Genomic DNA, 26,422 nt, shown 5'->3' with positions numbered 1-26,422 from the left:
TTCATAACAACAGAGTTGCACAGAGATATTAACCAGCAACGTTATATAAGTCAAAAAATAAATTGTGTGCCCCATTTCTGTTAAATAAGAAAAAAAGATGCAGCCCTATTCATAACAGAGTTGCACAGAGATATTAACCAGCAACGTTTTATAAGTCAAAAAATAAATTGTGTGCCCCATTTCTGTTATATAGAAAAAAAAAGGTGCAGCCCTATTCATAACAGAGTTGCACAGAAATAATAACCAGCAACGTTTTATAAGTCAAAGAATAAATTGTGTGCCCCATTTCTGTTAAATAGGAAAAAAAGATGCAGCCCTATTCACAAACAGAGTTGCACAGAGATAATAACCAGCAACGTTTTATAAGTCAAAGAATAAATTGTGTGCCCCATTTCTGTTAAATAGGAAAAAAAGATGCAGCCCTATTCACAAACAGAGTTGCACAGAGATAATAACCAGCAACGTTTTATAAGTCAAAAAATCAATTGTGTGCCCCATTTCTGTTAAATAGGAAAAAAAGATGCAGCCCTATTCAAAACAGAGCTGCGCAGAGATAACAACCAGCAAGGTTTTATAAGTCAAAAAATCAATTGTGTGCCCCATTTCTGTTAAATAGGAAAAAAAGATGCAGCCCTATTCACAAACACAGTTGCACAGAGATAAGAACCAGCAACGTTTTATAAGTCAAAAAATAAATTGTGTGCCCCATTTCTGTTAAATACAAAAGAAAGATGCAGCCCTATTCATAACAGAGTTGCACAGAGATATTAACCAGCAACGTTTTATAATTCAAAAAATCAATTGTGTGCCCCATTTCTGTTAAATAGGAAAAAAAGATGCAGCCCTATTCATAACAGAGTTGCGCAGAGATAATAACCAGCAACGTTTTATAAGTCAAAAAATAAATTATGTGCCCCATTTCTGTTAAATAGGAAAAAAAGATGCAGCCCTATTCATAACAGAGTTGCGCAGAGATAATAACCAGCAACGTTTTATAAGTCAAAAAATAAATTGTGTGCCCCATTTCTGTTAAATAGGAAAAAAAGATGCAGCCCTATTCACAAACAGAGTTGCACAGAGATAATAACCAGCAACGTTTTATAAGTCAAAAAATCAATTGTGTGCCCCATTTCTGTTAAATAGGAAAAAAAGATGCAGCCCTATTCAAAACAGAGCTGCGCAGAGATAACAACCAGCAAGGTTTTATAAGTCAAAAAATCAATTGTGTGCCCCATTTCTGTTAAATAGGAAAAAAAGATGCAGCCCTATTCACAAACACAGTTGCACAGAGATAAGAACCAGCAACGTTTTATAAGTCAAAAAATCAATTGTGTGCCCCATTTCTGTTAAATACAAAAGAAAGATGCAGCCCTATTCATAACAGAGTTGCACAGAGATATTAACCAGCAACGTTTTATAATTCAAAAAATCAATTGTGTGCCCCATTTCTGTTAAATAGGAAAAAAAGATGCAGCCCTATTCATAACAGAGTTGCGTAGAGATAATAACCAGCAACGTTTTATAAGTCAAAAAATAAATTATGTGCCCCATTTCTGTTAAATAGAAAAAAAAGATGCAGCCCTATTCATAACAGAGTTGCACAGAGATAATAACCAGCAACGTTTTATAAGTCAAAAAATAAATTGTGTGCCCCATTTCTGTTAAATAGAAAAAAAAGATGCAGCCCTATTCATAACAGAGTTGCACAGAGATAATAACCAGCAACGTTTTATAAGTCAAAGAATAAATTGTGTGCCCCATTTCTGTTAAATAGGAAAAAAAGATGCAGCCCTATTCACAAACAGAGTTGCACAGAGATAATAACCAGCAACGTTTTATAAGTCAAAGAATAAATTGTGTGCCCCATTTCTGTTAAATAGGAAAAAAAGATGCAGCCCTATTCACAAACAGAGTTGCACAGAGATAATAACCAGCAACGTTTTATAAGTCAAAAAATCAATTGTGTGCCCCATTTCTGTTAAGTAGGAAAAAAAGATGCAGCCCTATTCAAAACAGAGCTGCGCAGAGATAACAACCAGCAAGGTTTTATAAGTCAAAAAATCAATTGTGTGCCCCATTTCTGTTAAATAGGAAAAAAAGATGCAGCCCTATTCACAAACACAGTTGCACAGAGATAATAACCAGCAACGTTTTATAAGTCAAAAAATCAATTGTGTGCCCCATTTCTGTTAAATAAAAAAGAAAGATGCAGCCCTATTCATAACAGAGTTGCACAGAGATATTAACCAGCAACGTTTTATAATTCAAAAAATAAATTGTGTGCCCCATTTCTGTTAAATAGGAAAAAAAGATGCAGCCCTATTCATAACAGAGTTGCGTAGAGATAATAACCAGCAACGTTTTATAAGTCAAAAAATAAATTGTGTGCCCCATTTCTGTTAAATAGGAAAAAAAGATGCAGCCCTATTCATAACAGAGTTGCGCAGAGATAATAACCAGCAACGTTTTATAAGTCAAAAAATAAATTGTGTGCCCCATTTCTGTTAAATAGAAAAGAAAGATGCAGCCCTATTCATAACAGAGTTGCGCAGAGATAATAACCAGCAACGTTTTATAAGTCAAAAAATAAATTATGTGCCCCATTTCTGTTAAATAGAAAAGAAAGATGCAGCCCTATTCATAACAGAGTTGCACAGAGATAATAACCAGCAACGTTTTATAAGTCAAAAAATAAATTGTGTGCCCCATTTCTGTTAAATAGAAAAAAAAGATGCAGCCCTATTCATAACAGAGTTGCACAGAAATAATAACCAGTAACGTTTTATAAGTCAAAAAATAAATTGTGTGCCCCATTTCTGTTAAATAGAAAAAAAAAAGGTGCAGCCCTATTCATAACAGAGTTGCACAGAAATAATAACCAGCAACGTTTTATAAGTCAAAGAATAAATTGTGTGCCCCATTTCTGTTAAATAGGAAAAAAAGATGCAGCCCTATTCACAAACAGAGTTGCACAGAAATAATAACCAGCAATGTTTTATAAGTCAAAAAATCAATTGTGTGCCCCATTTCTGTTAAATAAAAAAGAAAGATGCAGCCCTATTCATAACAGAGTTGCACAGAGATATTAACCAGCAACGTTTTATAATTCAAAAAATAAATTGTGTGCCCCATTTCTGTTAAATAGGAAAAAAAGATGCAGCCCTATTCATAACAGAGTTGCGTAGAGATAATAACCAGCAACGTTTTATAAGTCAAAAAATAAATTGTGTGCCCCATTTCTGTTAAATAGGAAAAAAAGATGCAGCCCTATTCATAACAGAGTTGCGCAGAGATAATAACCAGCAACGTTTTATAAGTCAAAAAATCAATTGTGTGCCCCATTTCTGTTAAATAAAAAAGAAAGATGCAGCCCTATTCATAACAGAGTTGCACAGAGATATTAACCAGCAACGTTTTATAATTCAAAAAATAAATTGTGTGCCCCATTTCTGTTAAATAGGAAAAAAAGATGCAGCCCTATTCATAACAGAGTTGCGTAGAGATAATAACCAGCAACGTTTTATAAGTCAAAAAATAAATTGTGTGCCCCATTTCTGTTAAATAGGAAAAAAAATGCAGCCCTATTCATAACAACAGAGTTGCACAGAGATATTAACCAGCAACGTTATAAAGGTCAAAAAAGAAATTGTGTGCCCCATTTCTGTTAAATAAAAAAAAAAAAGGTGCAGCACTATTCATAACAGAGTTGCACAGAAATAATAACCAGCAACGTTTTTATAAGTCAAAAAATAAATTGTGTGCACCATTTGTGCAAAATATAAAAATAGATGCAGGCTTATTCACAACAGGGTTGCACAAATCAAAATACCCTGTAACGTTTCAAGTCAAAAAATAAGTTGTGTGCCCTATTTCTGCAAAATAGAAAAATTGAATCAACCTTATTTATAGCGCAGTTGCACAAATCAAAATAGCCTGCAATGTTTTAGGTCAAAATATAAACTGTGTGACACATTTCTGTAAAAATAGAAAAATCAATGCAGTCTTATTTAACGCAGTGGAACAAATCAAGATAACCTGATGTTTCAAGTCAAAAAATAGAATGTATGCTCCATTTATGCAAAATAGAAAAATGGTGCATTTTTATCCTATTTATATAATATTTACTTATCTTACTTACTTAGTTATTACTTATTCTATTTTTATACTTTTATTTTTATATTTTTTATTTCATTCTATTTATATAATTTTAGATATTTTAGCATCATCAACGAAGTCAATGCATCATCTAGAGACTCTTGAAGCTTTGATTATTAACGATATACGTCCTAAGTTAAACACTAAGAATGAATACAAAAGCCATACTTTAGTAATAAAATTTTAATTATTTTGATTTATACGGATAGTGTCTCATGGGAGACTTGTCAATTGTTTAATTTTCTTTTCTCTTGTACATTTGAATTTTTACTCGGTTGTTGATAAATTTTTTTTACTGTAGAAAGGAGTGATACGCAATTTACATTTTTTTATATAACGGATTTTAATCTTGTTTTTATATATTTTAAACCTGAAGATGATTTTAGAAGATCGAAATATATTGTCAATACAAAATTAAATTGGTCAATGTTGGTTCTATACTCGTATAATTCTTATTGTAAACCCAGGTGCGCATTGAAATTAAGATGTATGTTTTAACACAAAAAAGAATGTGTGCCCAATTTCTGAAAAAATAGAAATATTGATACAGCCTTTATTCATAACGCAGCTACACAAGTCAAAATAATCTGCAACGTTTAAGTAAAAAAAAAATATAATGTGTGCCCCATTTCTGTAAAAACAGAAAAATTGATACTGCCTTTTATAACGCAGTTGAACAACTCAAAATAACCTGTAACGTTTAAGTCAAAAAATATGTTGTGTGCCCCATTTCTACAAAATAGAAAAATGTTGTATTCTTATTCTTCATCCAGTTGCACATTGAAATTAATCTATAACGATTCAACACAAAAAATAGAATGTGTGCCCCATTTCTGTAAAAACAGAAAAATTGATACTGCCTATTTATAACACATTTGCACAAATCAAAATAACCTGTAATGTTACAAGTCAAAAAATATGTTGTGTGCCCCGTTTCTACAAAAATAGAAAAAAAACAATATATTCTTATTTATGCTGCAGTTGCACAAATCAAAACAAGCTGTAATGTTTTAAGTCAAAAAATAAATTGTGTGGCCCATTTCTACAAAATAGGAAAATCGATACAGCCTTATTTATAACACCGTTGTTCAAATAAAAATAACCTGTAACGTTTAAGTTAAAAAATACAATGTGTGCTCCATTTCTGCAAAATAGAAACATCGATGCAATATGATTTGTAACACAGTTGATCAAATCAAAACAACCTCTAGCATTTTAAGTCAAAAAATAGAATACGTATGCTTCAGTAATGCAAAATAAAAAAATTGATACGGCCTTATTTATAATGCATCTGCAAAAGTCAAAATAACCAGTAACGTTTAAAGTCCAGTATCCACACACGCAAAACGTTCCACGGACCGAACCGGATAACGATAAAAATCTGTTCTGTTTCGTTCCGTTCTGTTCCAGTACGTTAAAGACCGAATATTAATTTCTACGTTGCTACGACAATAATAACAACATAATATGGATAAAAAACATGTGCTTGCTTCTGCCGGTCGTTTCTTGATGTCACTTGGCTATATTTTGTAGCTTGGTATTGGTCAAAAATGCTAGTCGCTTCGCGGACCAGAAAAAAAGTTAAAAACATTTCAACTGTCTTCTAGCTTCTCGGACTGCACAATTTTCCGTTTCGATTGCGTAATGAGCTAACAATGTGCATGGGCAAAGCTTTGTTTTTGTTTGATCCGGTCCGGTCCGCGGAACGTTTTCCGTGTGTGAATCTTGGCCTTAAGTCAAAAAATATATGTGCCCCATTTCTGCAAAAATAGAAAAATCAATATAACAGCCCACAGTTGCACAAATCAAAATAACCTGTAATGTTTCAAGTCAAAAAATAAATTGTGTGCCCTGTTTCTACAAAGTAGAAAAATGGTGTATATATACTTATTCTAAATCCAATTGCACATTGAAATTAATCTGGAACGTTTCAACACTACAAATAAATTGTGTGCCCTATTTCTGCAAAATAGAAATTTGATGCAGTCCATTTATAATTATACAACCTACATTTTTAAAGGTCGTACTACCTCGCCAGGCACGGATGTAGGCAATTTTTTTACTATGTCAAAGCGTAAAAAAAAAACAAAAAAAACACTGCTTCGGGTCTTTGCGTGTTTTACGCAACCAATGCGTATATAAGTGTTTTAATTTGTAAGGCCTCAGGTATGACAGAATAGGAATATTTTCGCAATCGCTTCTGCACCGCAATAAATAAGACTGTTTCCCCCAATGTCAGGGCTCGTCAGCATGCCTGTAGGACAAACGAAAAACATATTGAAAATATAGCTTGTTAAGTCCAACATGGACAGTCATACTGCCGCTCCAGAAACCAGGTACTGTCGGCCGGAGTCATACCGAGCCCGGTAGGCAAGAAAAGAAACATAGAGAAGCAAAGAGAGGGGCTCTGTCATCTGCACGCACAGGAATTCAATGATAAGACTTAAACGCTAAGAATAAGTGTATTTATCCTTAAAAAATATTATTATCATTACAGCTACCTGTTTTGTTACTACCATACAACAGTGTATGGTCAGTGTTTTACAAAAAATCCTTGCAAAAATATTATCATTACAGCTACCCTGTTTTGTTACAATTTGTATATAACTTATGTGTGAAAAATTTAACAAAAGGAAGGTATGGATTAATCATGTCATTATAGCAATCACAATCGCAATCATCAATGGAGAAAAGAAAAAAACTTAGTTGCTCCTTGACCCAGGTACTGTCAGCGAAGTTACTGAGCCCGGGGAACATTTTGAAATCAAGCAGGTTTGTCATCACCAAAAAAAAGGGGAGAGTATTTCTTATTATATAATTATTTACGACACTACTACTATTACTTTTTACTATTTATTACCAATATTTTATTATAACCTTACTATTGAATTAATTCACTTAAATTTTGATGAGAGAGCGCATCTTACTTAAAAATAAACTCCAGCACCAACATTGGAATAGTTGTTGTCCGTTTGAAATATTCTGAAATGTTATCAGCAGGAATGTTGGACCTCTTTCTTTGACGGCCACAAGTCCCAGATTTTGCAGGAGTAACACACTTTTTGAGCTAAAAATATAGCTTTCTAACACCAAATGTCATGGTAAGCATCAACCGATTTCGGGTAGCTATGGCAGCACTTTTTAAGGCATCAATCATATGAATTCCTTCAAAGACGTCAATGGACTTGTTCTGAAGCATAATACAAGAAGCCCTGGGGGCTCTAAGAATTTCCGCTCGCTACCAAAATATTTGATGACAACCTGCTAATTCGTTGTGTTATCGTGCCAGACATTCGAAGAGGTTTGGTGCATTAAGCTCTGAAGATAAAGCACACATGTGACATTATATCTTAAACAAACGCAAACAAAACGAAACGTGTCATAATAAACTCACATTTTAAAAGAAATTGCTAACAAAATTACAGCCTATCATTCATAGTTAAAAGTCTTGCGCTTGAAACGTTTATGGTCTTAAACAGCATTTAGTTGACAAAAAATCAAAATTTTGATGTGACCATCATTTTCAGCATACTTTTTTTCTGTGCCAAATTTTGTTTATAATAAAGTAGTTATAATTTTTGGACCAATTTTGGCCTAAAATGACATTTAGGTGACAAAAATCAAAATTATTATGTCACCATTATGTTTAGCACACTTTTTTGTTAACTGTGCCAAATTTTGTCGAAAACAAATACCGATTTTGGCCTGAAACGTCATTTAGATGACTTCCAAGTAGTTAGGGAGCTTGGGTAAGAAGTTTGAATCTGTGACGGAGGAACGTGAAATTCCAGGGTCGATTTTTTCTTAAAAAATGCTCCGAAAGAAAAAAACGACGGTTTTAAAGAATTTCCTACGCCTGCGGGCACGGAAATTCAATAAAGAATAATATTTGCCTGTCATACATAAGTGGGCCTGCCCACGAGGGTGCCGATAAGCCGCATACGCCGTAAAAAGTGCGGGCGTTTTCGGGCGAGTTCGGCGTTTTAAAAAAAATTCAGGTCTTTGCCCGAAAAAACCCGCATAGTCCCGAACAATGCCCGAGAAAAAAAAAAGATTCACCATAAATGACTCTCGAAGAATTATTTAAAAAGTATAAAAATTAAAATGAACTAACTATATGGAAGCTAAGTTCTTAAAAGAAATGTTTTTTATGGTTTTTGATAAGATTTACTTGATAAATAACTTATATATAAACTTTATTACCTCCTTTCTCTTCAAGCGTGTTCTTTCAATTGTCGTCCGCCATGTTTATGTTACAAGGTGTTGCATTTCGGGAATGTTTCGAGCGAGTTCAGGAAAGTGCAGGCGGTTTCGGCGGACAACCGTCAATTTAATTCGAAAAGTCGCCCGAACTCGCCCTTATATATGCGGGCGTTTGCGGCTTATCGGCACCTTTGCCCCGATTATGTTCATTCTATAATAAGTGAGAAATAATATTAGACTGTCGTACACAATCTGGCCTGACCTGATTATGTTCCTTTTATAAGTGCCAAATAATATTTTTTGAGTAATAAGCCGGCCTGTCCTGATTATGTTGCCCTGATTATGTATTTCCTGCCCTGTTTTTAACCAGGGCAAGCTACTTAATCAGGCTGGATATGTTCTGCCTGGATAATGTTCATTATCCAGGCAGAACAGCTATATGGCTAAAACCTTTACACTCCATTTTTATGAAACAACTGTCTACATAAAGTTTGTTTACAAAATTCAACTTGCTCAGTCTATAAAAAATTTAAAAAACATTAACAAAAATAACTGAACAAGTAAGACAACAAATTAAAATGATCTAATTACCCAAGATTATAAACCCCTTAACATACACAGGCGTAACTAGGAACTAAAAACTTAAAAATTTAAAGTATATAGATTCTCTGACCATGTCCTTTCGAGGGCAAAACAAAGTGTAATCTATTGTAACCATATACCTTTTCATAATTTCTCCAGGCACCGCTGAATTTAGCGTAACTATGTTCGCCATTTATATATAAAGGCAACCAAAAACTGTTGACCAATAGCGTAGCAGTATTGACCAACATTACGTCATATATTGGATGCGGGAAAGTTCTTCGCGCTTTGAGCCGCCAAAGTTTCTTGTGTTTTTATTTTCTGTTTCTTACTTTCTTTGTTTTCTTTTATTTTCTTGTGAATTTGACTAAAACTAACTTCACTGTGATAGCTAGCTAGCATAGCTGAGTGTAAAAACAGTTTTTCTTATTTGACGCCTTATTATTCTTTTGGTCAAGGTCATAGCTTTCAATTTCAGTTTGCACACATCAACAGCTTTTACTACTGTATATTGTCATGGTTGAAATATGGTTGTTTGAATTGCACAAAATACTGGAACCTTAATGTGTGTGTGTTTTCTGGTCCAAATTTGCATTTTTGCACAGAATCATGCACATATTCTTGTGCACTTAATGCTCATCTGTCATTGCTTGATGTCAGACATTAGAAACCAGCTTGATACAGCAAGCTTACATTTATTGACTCACCACAAAAAATATAACCTTCCCTTGAAGTGAGAATAGTATTACAATTTTAACTATATGTCTATTGATCAAATTGGATCAAATACAGCGTTTTCGAAAACAATATCATCAAACTATCTTGCTAATTTCCCAATGATACTGTTCTGCCCAATCTTGAAACGGCCCCCGTCTTAGCCAAATCTGGCCTGGTCAATTCAACAGTACTGGCAAATTCGTTTTTGATGTACATACCCCAAATATATTTTTATGTGCCTGAGAATGTTTGTAGGGTCTTGCAAACAACAGAGCTTGTGTGTCACATCCATGGTCTCCTGCCTAATCTTTTGACGAACTGGGCATTTTTATGTCCAAATATTGGGCAGTCTCCTAAGATTGGGCAGAACAATACTATCACAGTATATCTGAATTATGTTTTCCGTCAAATTTAAGCAAATCTTGTTTTGATTGATAAATTAATGTTGTCATAAATTATTTGATTTTCTGAATTGGTAGTTTGTGGGATGCTCAGATATAGTAACGATGTTTTACTACAATAAAAAAGTATATGTTTTGCTTAATTTTTTAAACAAATGTATAGTCTTTTCCTTGCAAAATTAGGAGTTTCTTTAAATACAGTAAACTCTCCTGAATCTCTTTCGGTAAGTTGCACCCCGCTGTGTATTCCTGACCCACTCACACATTTAATTAATCATTTTGTAAATTATTGTGGTTGGTTCTATTCAGCTGAGACATGATTGCCGCAACTACAAACACCCTGAAATATCTATGTATATATATGTTAAAAAAAGTTGATTATGGTAATAGGTTTTCATGTGAAACAGAACAATATATTATGGTCTATGTTTAGCATATTTAAATCTTTGTTACTAGGTAAATTGACAATAAATAAAAGTTTGCATCAATGTCAAAAGTAAGTTTTTTTTCTTGTAGAAAAAAGTACTTAATCCTACTATGGGCTAAATTTCACCATGCAAATGATGGTGGTGAAGAATTCAATAGAATAATTATTCGATTATAATTAATAAATTATAAGTAATACTTAACAGGCTTAATATAAACGTACTATATTTTGACTTGTATTTGGCATAAAATCACTTTGTCTTTATACTACCATATATTTACATATATATTATATATTTAACGTGGCCATATTTCTTTTTAAAGTGATGAGAAAACGTCTCTATGAAGCTTGAAAGTTGTATTTATTTTTAAAATGATGAGAAAATGTCTCTACAAAGCTTTAACGTGGCCATATTCCTTTTTTAAGTTACAAGAAAACATTTTGTATCATGTTATAAAAAAGTTTGTATGGACTTCGTTTGTACTTTTTACTTTAAACAAAGCACTTAATATTGTTTTCGTTTAGCATAACGAAGTATATAATGTACTTTGTATCGTTTGTTTTATGACACAAAAAAACATACAAACATTTTAAGACAAAACAAAACAGGTAGCAATGATTTTTGTGTGAAGTTTATTTTACAAAAACACACATTTAATACCCACAATGAGTTAACTTTTCTAATATGTCAGGCCAGAGCCAGAAAAAGCACCCGCTAAAAAATTACCAGTGCTATATGGAGTGCAAAAAATCGCACTTGTAAGCAAAATTTACAAGTGCAATGTGAATATTAGCCAGTGTGAATCACACCTAACTATTTTTTTTTACCACAACGTTTCGTTATTTAAGATGTATAAAAATGATTTTGCAGACTGCCTCATATTAGGTGCGCGATCGCGCGCATGCACCTTGGCACGGTCCTAAAATGTGTTAGACAAGTGAATAATAACTCGCATAAAATACGAACTTATTCCTTATGTGCGTGAACAATCGAGCTCCTAAATAAAACTGTAGCGAGTAATATTATTCAAAGAAATCACATGGAAATAAAAACGCAAAAAATGGAGCGCTGTTTTTAATTCTTCAATTACGCAGTCTACAAAAGAGGTAATGAATAAAAGATATTTATGTAGAAATGAGACATGAGATCCTAAAACTTGTGTACATTTAAGCGGTACTGTATATGTTATTACAATAATAAAACATTATTTTAAGGTGGCAGTAATCCTTTTAAAAATCGGATTTTTTTTACATAATTGGTTACGTAAGGTTATTTTCAGACTTTATATATCCAATTTTTTCTGTTATAACACACTTGTCACGATTTTATGGCTATAATACTATTATCTTTCAACAAAAATATTTAGCCTTAAAAATTCCTCTTTAAAATAAAATTCATGAATAATTAATTAGTTTTGCCGAGTATAGTTTAAGTCTACGTGGTTGTGAAATTGTACAGAAAGAAATGATGTAATTATTAAAGAGAAACGTTAATAACAACAAAGATGGCGCATTATGAAGAAATTTAAGACGATCTTCATTATGCTACATTGCACAAGCTGTAACTTTCAATAGCATGTTCGTTTTACTTTAAAATTTTCAGACATGCTTGGTGAATCATGCAGCCATGATACGGTGTGCGGAAATCTTTTTATTCGCGATATTTTTCTTTTAACAGCGTTTGATGCAGCAGGGGATGCTAACAAAAAATCTTTTGAAAAAAGATTAAAGGCTATTGTTAAAAAAATAAGAATGAACAAAAAAAATCCGCACACCGTTTTAACAGGGTTAACCCAAGGTTCATTTAAAAACAGAAGTTGATGAAAAATAACGAGATTGTAAAAAGTTTTTCTTGTTTTTGATACATTTTTAAAAAGAAATTTCTGCTGACTCAGCAATTTTAGTGTTAAGTTAAAATCATTTTCTTATGTATTAAGGCCTATATTTCTAGAAAATAGTAAAATAAAATGGTATAAATAAAACACTGAGTAAATAATTCAGCTATTTGGACAGCTAAAAAAGGGTTACTGCCACCTCAAAGGTTACCTCCCGCAAAAAATTAAGTTAAGCTCATATGAAAGATCTTTGAAAGTTCTCTAGAAATCCTTTTATTTTTTTGAAAAATCTTTATCCGTTTCTGAGATATTTGTCTTAAAAGTTGTGCTAATTATGCAAAATTATGATGCCATGAGTATGAATTGAGCATAATTATGATAACTAAATGTTAAAATTTATGTAAAAATGTTCAAAACGCGTCAAAGTGAATGGCTAGGAAACATTTTTAACTCTCTATGGCTTGTCATCATGCATAATTAGTAAATCTTCTTAGTCCAAATTCTAAAGAACCAATCAAGAATTTTTAAAAAAATATTCAAATTCCTAGACAGCCTTTCAAGTACTTGTATATGCCGTTACCTTTATTTTTCGCGGGAGGTAACCTTTAAATAATTTTAGGTAACATAAAATTTATTCAAATTTTTGTAAAATTTAAATTTAATTTAGTAAAATTATTTTTTTACTATATGAAAGGAATTTTATTTGTGATTCTTTAGAGTACATCTACGTTTCTTGAAAAAAATAAAAAAGTGACCTGGCTGCCAAAGGGTGAAATTCTACTTTTCATTTACTTCAATTTTTATTTGTTCATTTTTGTATTTATTTTTAGAGACGACAGAATAAGCGTGAGACAGACCCACGTTCTATTGCAAAGTATTATTGCAAACAAAAAGCAGATCAAAGTGGTTTCCAGAAATTATTCATCAATGACAACATAGGTATACGTCTATTATGCTTCCAAATAGGGTGTGAACTGTTTTACATTATTATGATACAACTTTTTTTATAAGGTTTTGGAGTGTTTGCTACAAAAACATTTCAACATGGTGAATTTCTTCTTGAGTATGCTGGAAATTGTATTAGTAAAGTTGAGGGTGAAAAATTGCAATCTACATATCCTGATGAAGCTGGTTCCTTTTTATTTTTTTATAATAACAGTTGGTAAGCAAATTGTACATATATGTTGTGATTATTTTAATATCCACAGCAGTTACTTGCGTAAAGATTGTTGGAAAGAAACTTTATTTACGAATTTTGTAAAGAGCACAGGATAATTTTTTGCAAATAAATGCCGGCAAAAAATATTTTCTTTTGAGAAAAATGGAAAATTTGATTTTCATAAAATATTCAGGAAAATTGTCACAAAAGTCAGTTGTGAAATTTGAAAAGTACTCTAGGTAATATACTGCAATTTTAAGATTATTTATAATAGCATCGATGCAACTGAGAACACACAGTTTGGGAAATACGTTAATGACAGCAAAAATGCCAAAAACTGTTGCATGAAACCGATATATGATGATAATGGGCATTTGCATCTTTGCCTGTTTGTTTTGTGTGACAAAGTCATATCTATTGGAGAAGAGTTGAGATATTCGTATGGAGATATGAAAGAACTTTTTTGGAGAAAAGTGAGTATCTTTGTCACTTTTTTGTTATTTCTTTTTAGTTAGATTTTATAGTTGTGATGAATCAGGCTTCTCATTTTAAAAATAGGTGCTTATGTGATCAATCACATACGCCAGTTCACCAAGTTACGCGATGCAATTGTCCTCTAAAAAGGCATTCCTGGAATGCCTTTTAAAGGACATCAACTTCCATTAAGGATACGGTAACCCCCTTAGACACATTCTCAGTATATTTAAAATATCTTCTCTGCTTGCTTTATTAACTGTAACAAATATATATATATATATATATTCTGAAAGCCAAATAAATTATCTCTAGAATGATGATAAAATATTTCCATAAAAAAATCCAAGAAGGAAAAATTATTTACAAAAATTCACCTTTCTAGTATATTTTACCAAACACTCCCTTCAGTAAAATTTTTGTTTCTTGAAAAACATATGGTTGCAAAGATCTTATTCAGCTCTAAATAACTTTGCTTTTTTTACTCAAAACAAAACGTGGTTCAAAAAATATAGCATATTTTGTTTTACAACAGCTGTTTTATGACTGATCAATTTTTAAGTATATGATGGATCAATAGCTCGATATTTTCTCACTTTTGCGCTAAAAAAAGCAAAGTTTTGTAGCCAAATAAATTGTCGCAACAAACTTATTTTCGTAGAATTTCGACAAAATGGAGGGGAGTGTTCAACAAAACTATGTACTGTTATGTTGGAAAATTTTATTTCGAGAAAATGCAATTCAAAAATTTTGCACTGCAAAAATCATGCTAAAGGAATGTTATGTTTGTGAATAATTAATAAGTCATGAATATTTTATTAAACATAGAGGTAAAGTGTTTTTGCAGAACCTAGTTATTACCCTAGTTACCCCTTACTTATCATACAGGTTAAATATATTAGAGGAATTTTAAAACTCCTTAATTATCATACAGATTAAATATATTTGAGGAATTTTAACTTTGAGCACACACAGATTTTTTCTCATTTTGTAACTTTTAGGCGACTTCAACTTCATTAGTTGTTCTACAGGCTCGACAGACTCTAATTTTCACGAAAACAAAAAAATAATATCGGCTAAAACTTTTTTTAACAGAAAATCTGTTACATATTCGTTTTTAGCGAAGAATTTTATTATTTCTGCAAGAAGAATGCAGTTATTTACGTAATTTGATAGTTAAATTTCTTTAGAAATTGACAATGTCTTATAAACATGTGTGACAATTTAAGCGATTTTAAAACAATTTGAACCGAAACGAATTTAACGTAGATGAAACGAATTAATTCTTATTTTTGTGAAAAACTAATGGGAAATGAATACAAAATGATTTGGAAATGATTACGAAATGAATTTCAAATCAACCAAGCGAGTTAAAACGGTTACAAACGATTTTTTTGAATTTTTTTATTTTTTAACCGCTGTTGTTAGTGTGTATTTCTTTATTTTTGTTGTTGTTCCAACCATACATTCTCAATAAAATTATTTTTATTTTGCCAACCGACTGTAAGTTACTATCGATTTCTCCCGTAGAACATTGGAGTCGCCTTAACAATAATTATTTTTGATTCTTTTTTGAAAAATACAAAAAAATATTCTAAATTTTTTTTGAGAACTTCAACTGTTACTTCTATTATGTTTAGAACAAGGAGACTGCTTCACCATATTTTGCAAATATTGATGTTGTTACCAAGCAGGGAGTAAGTTTTTTTGTAATATATACATTTTTCTTTTTCTTCACTAGAGTAACTGCTATTTTTCTTTTCTTTCTTTTCAGTTTGTTTTATGCAATCCTGGGAATGTAATTGTGAGTATCCAATCATAGATTTTGAACTTTTTGTTCAAAAAATTCTTGTGTTTATAATAAAACCTTTTTTGTGATTTTAGAATAACCAAAAAAAGCAGATTTATTCTGAACATGTAAGCCATCTACATTTTTAAGGCAAAATGTTTTTGTATCAATATTGTAATCTTTCATGATGTCCACGTTTTGGTTCCTGTTATTAGCCATACTAAAAAGTTAATTTTGAAGAAAAGCTTTCACGATATTAGCTCTAATTACTGTACAAGTCATTTTGAAATAATTTTAAGTTATAATCAGTTATATATCCACAATTTTCATTTTCTCTTTTTCATTTAAATATTTTATGTTGTGTAGTTTTTAAGATTGGAATTCTGATATGTGTCAAAATGACTTAATTTTATCCAATTTTTGAAAATGATTTGTTTAACCAATATGTTATCGATTTCAATTTTTTTGTATTTAATAACAAGAGTTAAACTGTAGCACAATATTTATGTTTTTACCATACAACAAAAAATATGTTGCTTATAAAGCAATCTTTTGCTCCTCCATATAGACGAAACATGCACAAAGATAATTTTTGAGAATCACTCCCATAAATAAAACAAAATTATTTCTACTGTACAGTAATTTTTTGCTAATATTGCACTTAGGATGATGAATTCATTTCTGGTAGTGCAACAACAGAGGAAGATGTCAAGGAATGTCTGGACAAGGTAAGATATATACTTTAATTATGTTGTTTTTAACGTTACATGTATCTTAAAAATATTGAATTATTTTTATTAGATTCATGATTGCATTCTTCAAACAGAAGTGATAGGTTTGTAATGTGTGAAAATTTCTCAATTACGTAACACCCTTTCCCATGCTATCTCTAAAAATGTGTTTGTTTCGGGTAAAATGGCTGGGTGAAGTGTTATAAGTACAAAAAGTTTATGAATTATAAATACACATTGTATGCCAAATCCATATAATTTGAAATAATCAGTGTAAATATTTTAATTCACACTCTTTATCTAATTAAATTCTGATTTGGTTTGTTTGTTATGTTATTAGGTTTATAGGTTGATTTATTAGGTTTGTTATTTTCACGTGTCATGCAGATTTTCACATGCTTTACGCAGAATGTCAAAAATATGACAATATGATACTGATTTTTTTTATGTAAAAAATATTATCGCCTACCTAGCTGTTAAGATATTTTAATGTGTCGGTTACAGAAAACAGACATATTTTTATGGATGGTCTCACTTTAAGTGCCTAATTCCAGTAATTATAACATTATTTTCCTAATTTGCTTACACTTATCTATTTTATGCTGTACTATAGGTTCTGGGTTCTGTAGATACTGTTTTGACTGATTTAATTCAAATAGAACTTATGCAGGATAAATTTATTTAGGAGGGTCCATCTGGAAAATTAATCTCATTCTTCTTTGGGATGTTATGAAAAAGGTTAAACAAAGATATTACAACTTGGTTAAGAAAGGAAAATCCAGAAGCAATATTAAATTTGTAACTAAATAGTTTAGAAACATGAACTGAACAAAATATAAGTTTCTGAATAATTTGAGTAGCATACACCCTGAACTGCAATATATATGTATTATACACATGTTATTTACTTTTGAATACTCCTTACCTGATCTATTTGTTTTAGATAATGGGGAAAATGACGAAGAAAAATGTGATCAAGTAGTTGTTTGGAAAAAAGACGGAAGTATTGAACTAAAATCTGACACCTGTGTAAAAGATAAAGATGATGTGAATGCAAAGTTTATTGATGTTGTTGATGTATATGAACCCAAGAATAACGATCCTGTTCGTTTATATAGTAAAAACGTAGGCAATGGAAAAGATTCAGTTGCTATCAATGGTCAGAATGTTGATTTGTGTGAAAAATTAGAGGAGGAAGTAGAGGAAAATATTAAATGCAAAGGTTTTAATGGTGGTTATCAGACAAATGGTGCTACTGTTTACATGCAATTAGAAAATATGGGAGGGGAGAAATATTGTGTTCATAAACTCCAACTTAAAGAAAATGTTGAAAACACATCTATCATACAGGATATGGAAATAGTTGGTGAAAATAAAGAACAAGTTGCTGCTGAAATCATTACAGATATTGTCAGTGTTATAGATAGAAGTGTCACTAATGACAAGGTTCTTGATTTTGTTGATGTATGTGAACCCAAGGGCAATAATTCTGATAGTTTACACAATCAAAGTGTAGGTGAAGGCAAAGATGCAGTTTTGGTCAATCGTGTTGCTGGTAGTGTGAGTTATAAGGTGGATAATCCTACTGTTTATACACAAGTAGAATCAAACGAAGGGGACAGATATTGTGGTGATGAACCTCTACATGGACAGAATGTTGAGGAAACGAATATTGCTGGTATACAGGATATGAAAATAGGTTGTGAAAATAAAGAACAAGTTGCTGAGATCATTGCAGATGTTGTCAGTGTCCAAGGTCGAAATTACAAGAGTGCAGATGTGGTTGCATCAGGTGTAAATACGTACAAGAACAGTACTTACCAATCAAAAAAAAAGATTCAGGAAAATATTGGCAGTGGTGTAAATAAAAAGAATGTCATTGGTGGAGATAAATTTGCAGACTACTACAAGGACATAGATTTTGCCAAGCTGGATTGTAGTGACGATGATGTAAAAATTACTTATCCGGTATGTATGCAATTCATGATTCCGTTTAAAGTATAATTTTTAATTGTATTGATGATAAATATTTATGTTTCAGGAAATTGAAATTGTCCCTGATTTCAGCAGTTCTGACAGCGAAACAGTAAGTATTGAAGGTCCAGTAATTCCACTAATAATACTTAAAAATTTTAAACTTTCTATTCATTTTTTAGTGTTCCATTTTGAATGGTAGTAATGAAGAAACAACTTTTCCATTAAAAATTAATTTTAGGTAATTATTGTTTTCAAATATTACAAAAAGTGATAAAATATTACAAACGAAACTATGAAAAATTGGTGTTTTTATGGTGTCATTCACATGAGATTTGCTGTAAACGACGTAAACAATGCTTTTTTAGTCGAAATTAAAGTAACTTATTTAGTTCTTTAAAGATAATTTTGTTGTAATATTTCTATGTTTATTTTTTAGAAATGACAAAACTGAAACACTGGTATGTTAGAATTCTCCCATATACATTTTTGTTATAATGAAGAAGAACTATTTTGTTCATCACTAACATACTGCTAGGCAGCGAGTGGGATTCGAACTCCGGACCCTAGAGTTGGGAGCCAAAGACAAAACCACTACACCACACTACGGCAATATGTTAGATAGTTTATCGGGATGGTGCATATACATAGGTGAATCTTTATTGCGATATAATAAAGATTTACCTATGTACATTTTTATTTTTGAAGATTTTGAATTGTGAGGAGGAGATATAGATAGCACCTGATTTAATATAAGAAATGCTTAGACTATTACCGTTATAATTATGCTATAAAGACATTGCACAATTTTTTTATTGGAATACAGTGTAGTTGGAGTCCACTAGAAAGTTGTACGGTATGATAATTATAGTAATAAATTGATGCTATTTTATTTTTAGACAAAAGTATTGGAGAAGTTCGTATGTATTCCATCATTACTCATATATTTTTTACATTGCAGCATTTCTAATTTAAATTTAATACAAATGCCGGTATATTTTCAGCAAATGTTAGTTCAGGTTAATAAAATTTTCATGTTTTTTTTTGCTGCTAAAATATACTGTCATCGATTTACCTAAATGTTGAAAATTATGAATTGTTGAAGTGAAAAAATGAAAAATTAACTTCATGGTAAAATTACCTGACAGTTAATTTTGGTTTACAAAGGTTACATTGTGATGCACTGGTTATAATTAGAGAAAATTATAGGAAATTCTTCATTTATTCAGAAAATCATTAAATTTAAAAGATTAGATTTTATAAAACCAAATCTTTTTTTGTGCTCAGTAACTTTTCCATTTAACGCCAATTGAATGGTTTATTGGTTGAAAACTTATTTTTGTAGAACTTTTGTTGAAAATCATGAAATATTGACATTTTGTTAGAATTTAATTTCTCGGATTTGACCCAAACTTGCTTAATTTGCCTTGTGCATTGAAGGCATGTAATTTCAATTTTTTTGTTTTTATTTTTTTTAAAAATTTATTTTAAAAGTACTTGTTTTGTCAGTTGTCTGATGTTTATGACTTGGTAATAAAGCATGCACCACCAAATGATTACTTAATTTAAGCAATATGTAGTGTAGTTCCAGCATTCATGCCAAAGTAAGAAGAATGTTAATTCTGGGAGTCCAATTTTCTCATCTCCTGCATTTATAAGGTCAAAGTCCAAAATCAATTCCATTAGGTCCTACGGTCAATAGTAATAATTAAATACACCTAATAGTTACTCTTTATTAATGTTAGATGAAAGTTGATCTTGAAGAAATAGAAACTCTAGCATCGACAAAGGTATTGTATGTTTGTAATAACTTTTCATACATCCTTGCATAGCTTTTTTTATATCTGGAAATTTTGCAGGTGTGTCAAGTTGCTGAACATACGCAGACCATTAGGGAAGTCAGCTGTTGTGAACAAGTGAGTTTTGTGATGATGCTTATTTAATTTACAATGATTTGTTCAGCCCTTTTGAACTACCAACAAGTTGCTTCCTAATTTATTATTTTTAATTATCAATAGTATTATTTAACACAAACAGGTTTCAGTGAAAAATGATTCTGGTTTGGAGATTGATGAGGATTTAGACATTGTGAATACTGATAGTGAACAGGAAACAATTGAAGCCGAGTCTAAAAAACTGCAGGTACTATTATCGATGCATTTTAAGATTGTGTAAACTTATATACTACTGACTGATTAATACTTTCCAATGCTATTTTATTTAAATTTAGGATTATTGATGCAAGGCTTTATGTTTTGTGTTATGTAGCAATTCTAGAATCATCTTATCTTTTTATTTCAGAAAAAAAGTCCTTACAAAAAACCGTATAGAATGTGCATTTATTGTTCTATAATGTCTTCAAAATTGAGCAGACACATTAAAAAATGTCATAAGGAAAATGAAAGAGTGAAAAATGCACTAAAGATGACTAAGGTGAAGCAAATTGAGGAATGGAAAAAAATTAAAAGGGAAGGAATTTTAATGTACAACAAGTTGCAAGCTACCACAGAAAATCCTATTTTCCAAGGAGAACGTCAAAGAAAGAAATACTTGGAATTGCAACGTTGTAATTTATGCTCTGCTTTTATCTCTAAGCGTTTCTTTGCCAGCCACAAAAGAACGTGCATGAGAAGACAAGATGCTGTCCCAACAGGCTTGCCATTGTCACTGGACTTCCTTCCAATGTCACTCCAAATGTCGGATCAATTCAAGGAAGTCATTTTGGCCAAGCTTAGAGATGATCCCGTAGGTAAGTTATCATTTTTATATTTACGTTACGAGCTTTTTTCCATACTTGTTCATAGTTTAGCAATTGATTTGTAGGACAGCTTTATGGTGATAACATCCCTGTTCTTCACATTTGTTACCAATTCATGAAATTTTCATTGTTCTTTATTAAATTATTACGAATAACTACAGTAATCAAAAATAATAAAAAATTGCAAAGGAAACTTCTGGGATTTAAGGAGTTAAAAAATACTTGTACTATTCATTAAAAGTCCTTATGTATTTCATAGAAATCCTTAATTCATTCAAATAATTATTTAATAAACATAATCATGTTACATCCTGGATATGATCAAGTGTAACATTTTTTTGTTGTTTTTTATGAGCGAAATAGTAAAAAAAGTGTTCAATTAAAGTTGTAGTTTAATTTAAAAAAAATATATGAATTGATCTTTTAGATTATTGACCTAATTCATAAAATTATGTTTTCAAAAGGTTTTAAGTTTATTTCGTTAAAATAAATACTCACAAATGTTTGACAGAAAAAAAATGTAGGTTTATTTAATTTGTATTCACGCCCCCAAAGGTTTAAGAACATCTATTTCAATGTACAACCTTCCACTGTACATTAAAATTGATGCAAATAATGTTTTTTTTAATTTTCTAAACCTTTAAACACAAAATAAATATTTGAAAATTTAATTTGCCTTGTTTAATAATAGGAAATATATGTCGCAAAGATGAAATGATATTACGAATTGGAATGAAGTTGTTTGCAAAGCTTGTAGTCAAAAAAGAAAAAGCAGCCACCGTGAATAAATCTGTTAGGGGTCATATGCGAGTGTTAGGTAGCCTGTACCAATCTTTTAAGAGGATGAATGGCGTTTGTCATGATCATGGTAATTTGTTAGATATGTTTGTGCGAAAGAATTTTACGTGTTTTACTGATGCCATTGACGCTGTTACTTTGAATGTTGATCGTAGTCTTAAGCCAGGACTACGCCAGAATGTTTTTTACATCATCAACAAAAGTGTAAAAATATTGTATGCTCATCAATATATGTTAGCTAACGAAGAGGAGGCCAGTGAAATCGAAAAATTTATGGTATGCTATAAAGCCAACGAGGATTGCATGGTTTCCTCTGCACGATACGAGCTTGAAAAAAAAAGGCTAGTTAAAATAAGAAAACCATGTCAGTTGCCTTTGGAAAGCGACATTGAGAAAATACATCAACATATTCTCAAGAGAATGGGTGAACTACTGTGTGTTTTTGAGTTATGGACTGCTCACTCTTTTGTTGAACTGAGGAACTTAGTACTCACACGACTAACATTATTGAATGGGCGCCGTGGTGGGGAAACAAGTCGCCTCCTAGTAAAAGATTGGTTAGAAGCAGAAAGCGATAATTGGATTGATCAACAACGTCTTCAGAGTTTGAATGAAGCTGACAAACTATTAGTGAGTTCACTAAAAATAACCTACATGACGGGTAAAGGAAATCATCATTTGGTGTCTGTTTTATTTCCAAACGACACTACTTCTGCTATGAAAAGGTTAGTTGATCCAAAATTTAGAATCAAGGCTGGTATCGATAAAAATAATGATTTTGTGTTTGCCAGCACACAGCTGTCATCTTTAAATGTGTCTGGCTGGCATGCATTGAAAGAAGTCTGTAAGAAACTAGAACTTACCAATGTGGAAATTATAAATGCAACCACTAATAGACACCGCGTCAGCACTTTATATGCTGCGTTGGACCTGCCACAACAGGAAAGACAACTGTTCTACGCCCATATGGGTCATTCTGAAAGCATGAATAAAGATATTTATCAAGCCCCATTAGCTTTAATGGGAGTCACAAAGATTGGAAAACAATTAATAAATCTCCATGCAAGCGGTATGTATTTATTTGTTAGGGAGGAGCCTTTCTGTATGGAATAAAATTGTGGAAGTGGCACGCATTCTAGGTAACAACTTTATCATAGATCATGAGTGGTAAATTTAATTTTTTTCTTGTTTATTGAGATTTAGGAAACCAGGATATAATGGAAGACTTGCCGGGTTATGTTTTATTAAACCTTTTTTTATAAATTTTTGTCGTTTTAACCACTGTATTTCATTTATTTGTTTAATTTTTTCTTATAATGTATTAACAAATGTTCAAATCAGCTAATATTATTTCACGATTATTATGATCGAAATAATACGTGTTCCAAATTTGATTTCATTAAAAAATTATTAAAAGATTGCAGATGAGCAAAATGTAGAATGACTTTTCATGATTAGCAAGTCTTTCAGTGTTTATAACTTGATTGTTTATAGATAACGGTCATATTGAAGAAACTGATAAAAGTTTAAAAACATTTAAAGACAAAACTCATACAGGTATGTTTGCTTTTTCTAATGTTGTCTGGTGCAAATAGAGAAAATTTCTGTTAGTTACAAAACTCGTTATTTTGTTCTTTTTATTAGTCATTGTTTTTGATGAAATTTTTTCAAAGCAATGTGTGATCCAAAACCTAAAGATCTTCCCCATCATTGTTTTATATTGTTTGGAAAATTACCTTAAAGCTGCTCAATGGACTACATAGCAGACTAATACTTTCTTTCTTTAGAAGACAAGAAATTGGCAACTAACTATGCAGTGACAAGTACTCCCGTAAGAACATCAGCTGAAGGTTAATACTTCACTGTAGTTTATTGATTCAATCCTTTGGGCCTCAGTGACTTGCAAAGTGTTTGTTTTTTTTGGTTTTTTATTCAGCGACAAAGACAAAAAGATCAGTGGGGAAAAGAGTGATGATGCTGTCGAGCAGTTCATCGGATGAAGAAGCTATTGAATCAAAAAATGGTTAGTTTTAAATTTAATTTAAAACAACGTCTGATTTATAATACCAACCATGACCTTGTTTTAGATATACGATGGTTTTTTTGTTTTGTTTTTGTTTTTAGTACCAGTTGAAGCTAGGAAGTATCCTTTGCGTGGTGAGTGGTTTGAGTTTTGATTTTTTTGTCAAACAATATTTATTCAACCTGTCCTACTCTGCGTTGTGGGAAATGTTTATTTATAGAACATTGAATTTGAAAACCAGACCTTATTTGTTTTAAATCTCACATAGGTCAATTAAAAATCATATGAAATATAAGTTGTTTTTATAGTCCTCTATGCAAAATATATTACTTAACGTTTTTGCGGAAAATTGTCTAGTATCACTAATATTAAACGTAATATTTTTACAAATTACATGTACTTAACTTTTTTTCACTTACTTAAAAGTAATTGCGAGTTCACCGAAATAAAAATGTATTTTTTGTTGACCATTTGATTGTACATTTGACTTTGAATTATAGGCAGATCAAAAAAAAGAAAAAAGTACGTTAAAATTACTGGTGAGTATCCTTTCAAGAGTCTTTCTGTTTTAATTATTTATTTTAGTTTTCTCAATAACACTTAGACAGTTATGAAAATTATTTATATACCGAGAAATATCAACCTGGATTGTTTAAAATTTATGGGATGTACAAGTATCTTTTGCAAAAGATGTATTTCATGTTTATGAATATCCATTTCTATCTAGATGCCCAAATTAGAGATGATTCATGTGATCCTACTTCCTATGAAGGTAAGTGATGTAAAAAATTAAGTTTAAAGAAACCTTTGTAGGTTGCTTCGTGTGCAAATTAGATTTTAAAGAATTTGGCGTCTTCCCCAATCTTAAATTCTCTCAGAAATTCAACTTTCCAATGATCCTGGAGATTAAATATGTTGAAAAATGCTTAGATCTTTCAAGTGTCATTAACTTTACTGATTTTTGAGTTGCCATAGTATAAAAACGCTGCTATATATAAGTTATAAAGGACAATATTTTTTCTGTTAAAGCAATAATAGTTTGAATGGTCGTCTTGCTAACCAAGAGTTATAATTTCCAGGAATTTTCTAGTTTAAAAAACAACCAGATTTTATTCCAATAGATAAAGAAGAGAATGAGAGATTGAAATGCAAACGTAAGTTGAACACTTTTATCGCTTCTTCATATATATAGGTTTAGTTAAACCACTTTTTTAGGTTTGATATTAACAAAACTTATCTTATTGTTGCTTTTATACTTAGCTGTCAAATCCAGTGTCAAGTGGACTCCGGAATTAAATAAAGTGTTCTTCGAAAAATTTGGTTGTTACGTGCGTCGCACCAATGATCGACCATTTCCAGGTATCAAATAATTTAGCTTTTGTTCGATGGTTTTTAAGTATAGGTAAATAGATTGTTTGAACAATCACTTGCAAATGAGGCATAGTTGCTTAAAGCAACTATTTTGTGTCTTTTGTGCGAGTATACTCAATCATTCTTGCATTATTTTAGGTCGACTGGAAATGGAAAATTTTGCAAAAAGTTACTTTGGATCAGCCAATTTTGCCTTCGCTGTGCGAACAAAAATAAACAACGAGCGGAAAAAGTTCGATGACATAAAGAATAAAAGGTTGAAAGAAATTGGACTAACTAGTTAATCATGCAGTTATTTTTGCTTTACTAATTTTTTGTTTGGATATACTGACTTTAGCTAACTTGTGAAGTTGTCGCTTTGAATTACCTAATTTCTAGTCATTTTGGTGTCTATTTACATTCCTGCGTTCTGTACATGTATTACGCACAAATGAGTTAGTGTGGATTTTTTTCCTTTTTTTTAAAGGTATGAATCGATCCATTTATTCTTTGCAATTTATTTGTAATTTTATGTTCAGAAAGAAAAATTAGTCCACATTTTGCTTTTTTTATTTCTCCTTGGTTCAAACCTGTGAAATGACTATGTGTCATCCTATAGGAAATGTTTTGCGCCAATACACTAATAATTACCGTCGGGTAGACCTTTTATACCTTCTCACGGTCACGTTATACGCAAGTGATTTTGCTGTTTCACCAATCTTCGGAGTAACAGGTGTCTCAAGTGTAAATCCACTTCCGAACAAACTGGACAGAAATTAATAAATTGATTAAACGTAGATTGGTCAACTTTTACATTATTTGCTCAAAAATATGAAGTGAAAATACATAATAGTTTTAGAAACAGCGAAAAGCTCACATTTTAAACGACTGCTTCAAGAATATTTTTTCCGACATGAACGGAACAGGTAATTAAGGCATGATTGGGTATAAATCATAAGCCATTCTTTTCGTTTACCGAAATTTTATGATCCTGCAAGTGGAAAATTGTCTTAGAGTAAAGAGTTGTTTTAATGTCTTTTCCGTTT

General features: G+C 31.3%; 1 protein-coding gene and 1 long non-coding RNA gene across 3 annotated transcripts; one reads left to right on the top strand and one right to left on the bottom strand.

Moving 5' to 3' along the window:
* Positions 1-6,605: 6,605 nt before the first annotated feature.
* Positions 6,606-8,929, bottom strand: LOC130629578 (uncharacterized). Its single transcript, XR_008981985.1, has 2 exons — positions 8,359-8,929; positions 6,606-7,473 (listed from the first exon to the last, which is right to left on the bottom strand). It is a non-coding gene; the product is annotated as an uncharacterized LOC130629578 (long non-coding RNA).
* Positions 8,930-9,198: 269 nt separating this feature from the next.
* On the top strand, positions 9,199-25,932 carry LOC130629576 (uncharacterized). 2 transcript variants are annotated; one of them, XM_057442831.1, is made up of 28 exons: positions 9,199-10,554; positions 13,151-13,259; positions 13,332-13,482; positions 13,754-13,952; positions 15,594-15,650; positions 15,728-15,757; positions 15,838-15,870; positions 16,408-16,470; positions 16,544-16,577; positions 17,417-18,441; positions 18,515-18,559; positions 18,630-18,688; positions 18,887-18,908; positions 19,347-19,367; positions 20,193-20,237; positions 20,307-20,363; positions 20,485-20,589; positions 20,749-21,196; positions 21,897-23,072; positions 23,498-23,560; positions 23,791-23,853; positions 23,940-24,026; positions 24,128-24,160; positions 24,527-24,565; positions 24,754-24,798; positions 25,148-25,180; positions 25,287-25,385; positions 25,536-25,932. In XM_057442831.1, the coding sequence occupies exons 1-28, from the start codon at positions 10,546-10,548 to the stop codon at positions 25,679-25,681; spliced, it is 4,296 nt and encodes a 1,431-aa protein (XP_057298814.1). In that variant the 5' UTR covers positions 9,199-10,545; the 3' UTR covers positions 25,682-25,932. The 2 variants fall into 2 exon arrangements, with proteins under 2 accessions (XP_057298814.1, XP_057298815.1); XM_057442832.1 differs by lacking the exons at positions 9,199-10,554; positions 13,151-13,259; positions 13,332-13,482; positions 13,754-13,952; positions 16,544-16,577.
* Positions 25,933-26,422: the final 490 nt, after the last annotated feature.

Source organism: Hydractinia symbiolongicarpus, chromosome 2 (assembly GCF_029227915.1).
Source record: "Hydractinia symbiolongicarpus strain clone_291-10 chromosome 2, HSymV2.1, whole genome shotgun sequence".
Taxonomy (NCBI): Eukaryota; Metazoa; Cnidaria; class Hydrozoa; order Anthoathecata; family Hydractiniidae; genus Hydractinia; species Hydractinia symbiolongicarpus.
Note: the sequence above shows the minus strand (reverse complement) of the source record. Positions and strands in the feature narration are given on the sequence as shown.

Coding starts and splice junctions, on each gene's coding strand:
- LOC130629576 (XM_057442831.1), top strand. Junction 18,909..19,346: donor ATGACAAAACTGAAACACTG/GTATGTTAGAAT, acceptor TTTTATTTTTAG/ACAAAAGTATTGGAGAAGTT. Junction 25,386..25,535: donor CAATGATCGACCATTTCCAG/GTATCAAATAAT, acceptor GCATTATTTTAG/GTCGACTGGAAATGGAAAAT.